Source organism: Ptychodera flava, chromosome 3 (genome assembly GCF_041260155.1).
Source record: "Ptychodera flava strain L36383 chromosome 3, AS_Pfla_20210202, whole genome shotgun sequence".
Lineage (NCBI taxonomy): Eukaryota > Metazoa > Hemichordata > Enteropneusta > Ptychoderidae > Ptychodera > Ptychodera flava.
Window position 1 is genome coordinate 19653934 of NC_091930.1, and position 7700 is coordinate 19661633.

The following is a 7700-nucleotide window of genomic DNA, read 5'->3' on the forward strand; positions in this document are numbered from 1 at the left end:
GTCGCTACGCGAAGCCGGCCTGTATAATTTCTCCTCTAGTATACAGGCCGGCTTCGCGTAGCGACGGTTTAAGCGCCTGTGGTTTACCCTACTGCCTCCATTTTTCCAGGTAAAGTGATTGCTGATAATGTCACAGCAATTCAAGATAGCAGTACATTGCTAGGATTCATCAAGTCATCAAGCTGAAATATGGCATTGACTGACAAATAAACGTCAAGTCAACCACCGGGATCGCTATCACCAATTTGAAATTCCCGCTGTTTCGACCGATGCAGGTTGCCTGGATTTTATCACTGAATTTCACTTCCGAAGTTTGTAAGACTAAAGAAACAAAACTGTTTGGTGTGCCGAATTTATTTTCATCGATAATATCATGGATAAAAATGCCCATACTCACCAATTTTCTCGGAGTGCACCGGCGGCTGCTTCCGGATTGCAGCAAGCGGGTCTATTGTTTACGTTGGACTGCGTGTTGCAGGTATGGTAACGTAATGTCATTAACCTTTGACCCCATAGTGACAGAAAGCTTTGTATTATTTGCTTATTATGTCTTCACTTACAAACGTCAAGGAATCCCACTAGCAGTTCCAATGACGGTAAATATTTTTATAATTGTAGTAGAAGCAGTGCTTACTTGTTTGCTGTATCTAAACACTTCCTAATGTCAAATATTTTCCAAGGCGACAGACTTTCAGTAAATACATACAAGAAGTCTAACCACTATTTGTAGTACTCAATGCTACTTCAAGCTTACAAGGAAATAAGTCATCGTATTTTGTTTAGTTTGGAGTTTAAATTTTGTTTGTGTTAAATGTCATATTCCGTTTTTTTCGAAAGTAAACTGTTAGCAATAAACCGATAATGAAAATACTAACAAAGAAATTAATCTATGAATTCGTCACCCTTATACCCGGAGTATATGTATTCGTATGGTACAAATAAAACGTGGCACGAAGTTGCTACTTGTGTTGCTGTTGTTGTTATTCTTGTTGTTTGTAAATTTGAAAATATGTTTTTGGGTTTATTTTTTGTCAATGGTATAAAAAACGAACTTGTTAATAAATGATTAAGACAGGCTTTAGCAGAAATCAAAATCAGAAAGTAGCAATATTTCATAACTTTTCATGACCGCATAACATAAAAAATAACTGTTTGCCCGCAGGTTTTAAAAGTGATTCACAAAACATTAGTCATGTTACGTAACATCATGTATATGTCACTACGGGATCTCGCACAAGGGTTACCATTTTTAATTTAAAAAATTGGAAGTTTTTAATGCTGAAATTTGCTCAGATTTCACTTCTCCGGCATTAGAGCGCCCTCTACGGCATAGAAGGGTCAAGGGTCAATATAAGGTTACGGACGTACTGAGGGGACCTTACTCATGACAAATATATATACTTATACCAGCACTTTTTGTTGGTTAAAAATCTACAATATAGTGAATATGTTGCATTTTTACAGAATTTTCAACATTTTAAAGGGGAAAACGTAAGGAAATATTAGGTCCTCACCATATCACGTGACATGGCCTGTAACATCAAAATGGGTCCGTTTAAACAAAAATTAAAATTCATTCCTTCTTAGTTAAACTATGCCCTATGATATGTGATATGTTTCGTCTTAATTGAAAATTTGACCTTGGCCACCTTTTGCAGGTTTTTACAGACAGTGCCTCTTAAGTGCTTTATTGAGTGGAAAAGCCCTGAGAGTCTATTCCAGCGTGACAGCCACTGAGGCCATGGATTATGATAAATTAAAAAATGTACTTTTGAAACGCTACTAACTGAGTAAGGGAGGCTTTAATAGGCAAAAATGCTTGTTTTTGTCATTGCCGCTATGCCTTACCATCAGTATACAGCAGCCTTATCCAGTCACATGATTTTTATATGATCATTGACCCACGTGACTGATGCCAATTGTCCAGCCAGTATCATTCATGCTGATGAAGAGTTATCGGACTGACCCGAAAGCTACAGTCAGCAGTAACTTTATTTGTTGAGTGCAACGGTTAAAACTACATTATCATGACATCACCTCAACTCTTAAAACTTCCCCAGCGTCTCGTACGTGAGTACGATCGGATGATCATCCGCACATTTAGACAATTGGAAAGGCAACAACAAAAACTTGCAAGATTTCAAAACCATCTCCGCTTCATTCTGCACTGTAAACACCACAACATATATCCAGTTAGCTTAACCATCAAAACAACAGTGTTTGGAGCGTCTGCAAACAGAATAATTACTAAAGCTCAACTGGCACTGACGACTGAACACTAACTGAACAGTCGATCTTAGAAAAAGGACTCAACTTCGCAGTCAGTCCACTTAACTTACCGCTGGTTGAATTTATCACTGCCATTGAATCAGCATGTCGGTACGTCGAACCCCAGTCTAAACAATCCTTTCATTTAAGGTCAGAAATTGTTCATATCCTGAAACAAACCCCCGAGAAGCAAAATGACTAAACAAGAACGGCTCCCTTTGTTATCTCTGAGGAAAGATAAGTCTATCACAATACTGCCAGCTGACAAGGGACGGTCTGTCGTTATTATGCCCCAATGTATGTACCAGCAGAAGGCCAGATCTCCGCTCTCCGATGAAAACACTAACAAGGCGTTAGCAAAAGATCCTCCACGAGTTATACCAATAAACTGGTGACATTGTTGAAATCCATTAAGGAGAGTGGTACACTTTCCATAGATCAATATTGTCATCTTTATCCGACCGCCGCTAATATTCCGAAGTTTTATGGACTTCCCAAAGTGCACAAAGAGTCAGTTTCACTCCGACCGATCGTAGCATCCAGGGGATCCATAACATATAACATAACACGACACATTACTGACTTCCTTGCCCCATTAGTTGGCAACATGGAACATTATATTCAGAAAAGTGCTGACCTGATCAACAAACATTCCAAATTCATTCTCGAATCAGACGAATGCCTAGTGTCCTATGACATTTCCGCACTTTTACAAGTGTTCCAATCTCAGAAACCTTCACAATAACCAAAAGGGTACTGGAAAATGACCCTACGTTGAACTTGAGGACTACCCTTATGCCAGAGCAGATCTCTGAGCTCTGTAAAATTTCAAAATATCTCAAGAAGACGTCGTTTATTGCGAACAAAACCTGGCCATATCTTGGGAAGTACTACCAGAGAAGCCATGGGAATGGAAATTTCGCAGTGGAGAGCAGTTATTGGGATGTTTGCCCACCCAAAATATTGGCGTTGTGTTGAAATCCCGATGTACACACCGTTTACCAAATGGTCCTCAGCAAACGATCTTGCATACCGCCTGGCATGCTGCATATTGGTATGTACTTACATAACAATATCTACATATACCATTGTTCATGGCACTGAAAAGCTACACCATTGGATGGTTGTAGCCGGTAGAATAACAACATTCCAGTCCGCTGAATTTGAAAATCGTTTGACTTTGAACACAACAGAAATCAAGAGTACACTGTGGAGAGTAGACTCTCTTTGCAATGGCTTCATGGATCAACTGAACGCACTTTCCCCTGGCATTACTCAAACATACACCGAAATGAGTGCCACAAGAAATCCGTTTGTTAGCAGACTCTTCCAGCTTTCTGGAGACATTGAGTTGAACCCTGGACCGGATACCCGCCAAGCAACTCTAACAAGAACTGGCGAACTCAGATCGGCAGCAAACACAGATGAAACGTTAACAGATATACTGAAGGACATTCAAACCAACATAAGAGAGTTAAAAAGAGACACAAAGTCTTTACACAAGAAGATTGAAAAGATGGAAACTCAGCTTAATAACATGGAAGATGCTATAGATGAAGTTAGACAAACTGCCGAAGGAAATAAAGAAAGACTAAAAAAGATGGAAAGTCTAGAGGATGATGTTATCAGGATAGAGATAGAAATGAAGAAACTACAAACTGCCAAGGCGGAAATGGAAGATAGATCCAAAAGAAACAATCTAGTTTTCCGAGGCGTACAAGAAGATGAAAATGAAACATGGGAGGAGACAGAACAGAAAGTAAAGTCGTTGTTATCAGAGAAAATGAACATTACAGACGATATTGAATTTGAACGTGTGCATAGGATGTCAACGGGAACACGGGCCAGTGCCAATAGTACCGGGAGACCAATTGTGGCGATGTGCAGTAAGTACAAAGACAAAGAGAAAATCTTGTAGAAAGGGAAGAACCTGAGAGGGACTGATATCTTCGTTGAACAACAATTTTCTATGGAAACTAACTTTATCAGGAAGAAGTTATTTGGTAAGCGAAAGGAACTTGTTCAGCAAGGTATAAGGGCCTTTGTGAACTATAAGAAAATTGTAGCCTATCAAGACGGCACAAAGAAAACGTATGTTTATGATGAAGCTACAGATTTCGTAATTAGACAAGGACGGACGAGATAGGATGATGGCCAAGGTCCAAAAGACTGTTTCAATCGAGAAAACATTAGTTTCATTTCATGGAATGTACAGGGTTTATATACTAAACTGTCAAATATTGATTTCCTCAGGTACATTAGAAAATTCGATATTATTTGTATGCTTGAATCATGGTTACACAAAGACCTACTATCTGAAATCACTTTAGATGATTATCAAACATATCATTCGTGTAGGGAACAATTATCAAGAGTGGGTAGAGTTGGTGGGGGAGTCACTGTATTTGTTAAAAATTGGTGTTCTAAAGCTATTACTATATTGAAGTCTGATATGCCAGACTCAGTGTTCCTTTTGTTAGATTGTACTAAGTTTGGTTTTTCTCAGAATATGATTGTGGGTTGTCTGTATATTCCCAATGAAGATTCAAAACGATACACATCAGAAAAGAATGGAATTGAGTTGCTGGATCATCATATTTCAGATATTATAGTTAGGTATCCTGATTCTTGTTTGTTACTCATGGGCGATTTTAATGCCAGAACTGCACAAGAATATGATTATATTATCAATGATTCGATCAGTTATGTACCACTTAGTGAAGAAAATTATTACATAGATAACTTTAACAGTCAACGACATTCAAAAGATTCAGTTATTAACTCATTTGGTAGAAGACTATTAAAGTTGTGTCGGGATCACTCTATTCACTTCCTCAATGGAAGATGTGGAAATGACCATAAAGGTGAATTTACTTGTATTGCAAACAGAGGGACAAGTGTTGTAGATTATGTTATTGCGTCCACGACGATTTTTGATGATATTGTTTATTTCAGTGTTGAAGAAAAGAGTGATTCCGATCACTTTCCCTTGATATTTACCTTGAAAATTAAAGGGTTATGTCATGCAGAAAAAACGCTGCAATTTAGCGCTATTGAGTTTGAGAAGTATACATATGTAAAATGGGATAAAGAAAAAACGGGTGTTTTCGACGAAAACATATCATCAAGGGAAGGTGAAGAGCGTGTAAAGCATTTGGTTGAACAAAATAGAGGTAATGTAAATAATGTAAAAAATTTAGTTGCTGACATTTATGACTTGTTATACTGGGCTGCGGCAGATTACACTAAGGTAACATTGAAAAAGAGGAGTGACTGTAGAAGCCTGCAACCCAAGTGGTTCAAAAAAGATTGTGAATCGGCAAAGAGAGAAATGTACAAAGCGCTTAGACATTTTCGAAATTCAAATGACAGGGAAAGTTTAAATATTTATAAGGAACGGAAGTCACATTTTAAAACCATTTGTAGAGTTAACAAAGATGAGTTCAGAAATGATTTTTGTAGGAGCATTGGCCAGGGTAACATTTGGAAACAAGTCAAACATTTTACAGGGGCTGCAAAGCGAGCACCGAATATTTCGCCTTTAGATTGGATAAATCATTTTAAATCACTGCATAATCCTCAGTGTGATAGAACCATGTTTGATATTACAGTGGAAGACTTTTTAGCAAATGTAGACCAAGTGCCAGGAGAAGATAATATCTTTGACGATATACTTAATGGGAAAATTACTATTACAGAAATTAAACTGGCACTTGATAATTTGAAAGGTAATAAATCCCCAGGCCCGGATGGTATCCCAAATAAGTTTTATCAAAATGCAAAAGTCAGTCTAATTCCGCTACTGGATTTCATGTTTAATGTTATTTTTGACACCGGTGTGTTTCCAAGCGAATGGAGCAAAGGGATTATTGTACCACTTCACAAGAAAGGTAGTGTTCAAGATCCAAACAATTTCAGAGGTATTACTCTATTAAACTGCTTGGCGAAAATCTTACTTATATTTTGAACCAGAGATTGGTCAGGTGGGCTTACATGAAAGGTTCTATTACTGAGTGTCAGGCAGGATTTAGACGTGGATTTAGTACTGTTGATAATGTTTTTATTCTGCATGTCATGATACAGAAATACCTAACTAAACGAAAGGGCCGTTTCTGCTGTTTATTTGTGGATTTCAGTAAAGCCTTTGACTCTGTAAATCATCACCTTTTGTTATATAGACTCTGTATATAGGGAGTAGGGGGCAAAATGTACAACATTTTAAAATCTATGTATAATGAAGTTAAATCTTGTGTAAAGGCTAATCAAGGAGTAACTGATTTCTTTTATTGCTCGGTCGGAGTACGGCAAAGGCTGTATGTTAAGCCCTTTTTTGTTCTCGCTCTTTATAAATGAGTTAAATGCTATGTTGATGAGTTCAGGATATGGTGGTATTCAACTTACACAAGAATTGTATGATTTGTTTGCTCTTTTATTCGCCAATGATGTTGCCATTTTTAGTGATACCCCAATTGGCTTACAAAGACTTATTAGAGTATTGGAATCTTTCTGTCAGAAATGGAAACTTTCTGTAAATATGAATAAGACACACATTATTGTTTTCCGACGAGGAGGGGTAGTTAAAAAAATGAAAATTGGTTTCTAAATAGACAAAAAATCACTATTGTCAGTTACTACAAATATCTAGGCTTAATGTTATCAAGTAGAAATGTTTGGAGTAAAGCCATTGGCACGCTAGCAGACCAAGCCAGAAAAGCAATGGGATGTATTTTTCGTATGATTAGAAATACTGGTACCTTACCTTTTAATGAATATTGCAAGCTTTTTGATACAATGATATTGCCAGTTTTGACATACGGAGCAGAATTATGGGTTATGATATGTATCACTTTGCTGAAAGAGTGCAACTCAAGTATTTTAAAACATTTTTGGGTGTCAAGTCGTCTACCCCTGATGCCTGTATTCTAGGGGATGGTGGGAGACTTCCAGTTTATATTGCCACCTATAAAAAAGTCCTTCCATATTGGTTTAAACTTTTATCAATGCCAGGGAACAGAATAACAAAACATGCCTATGATCTTGCAGTAACACTCGATAAAAACAACAAAGTGTCCTGGGCAACTCTTGTCAAACATCTTTTGTATGAACATGGCTTTGGGGAAGTTTGGCTTTGGCAGGGCCCTGGTGATATCAACCTATTTCTTAATTATTTTATGACAAGAGCAATAGATATGTATAAACAGGAGTGGTTCGCGGATATTTGCAGTAAAAACAAACGTCGTCTGTATTGTAATTTTAAGACTCTGTTTCATACAGAAAATTACATAAGATCAGATATGGACTTTAAACTTAAGAAGGCTCTTGCTTCCCTGAGAATGTGTTGTTTAGGGTTGGAAGTCGAGGAAGGGCGGGCGAAGGGTCTTGAATATGAAGAAAGAATTTGTAGAGTTTGTGGATCCTCCGAGATTGAGGAT

At 37.6% G+C, this 7700-nt stretch overlaps 1 protein-coding gene across 1 annotated transcript; it reads left to right on the top strand.

The window, feature by feature from the left end:
• Window positions 1-3388: 3388 nt before the first annotated feature.
• LOC139128082 (uncharacterized) lies at window positions 3389-4186 on the top strand. The gene has a single exon (XM_070693939.1). The coding sequence runs from the start codon at window positions 3389-3391 to the stop codon at window positions 4184-4186; it is 798 nt and encodes a 265-aa protein (XP_070550040.1).
• Window positions 4187-7700: the final 3514 nt, after the last annotated feature.

Bases quoted from the DNA above. Each gene is read 5' to 3' on its own strand.
- LOC139128082 (XM_070693939.1), top strand. From the start codon at position 3,389: ATGGTTGTAGCCGGTAGAATAACAACATTCCAGTCCGCTGAATTTGAA.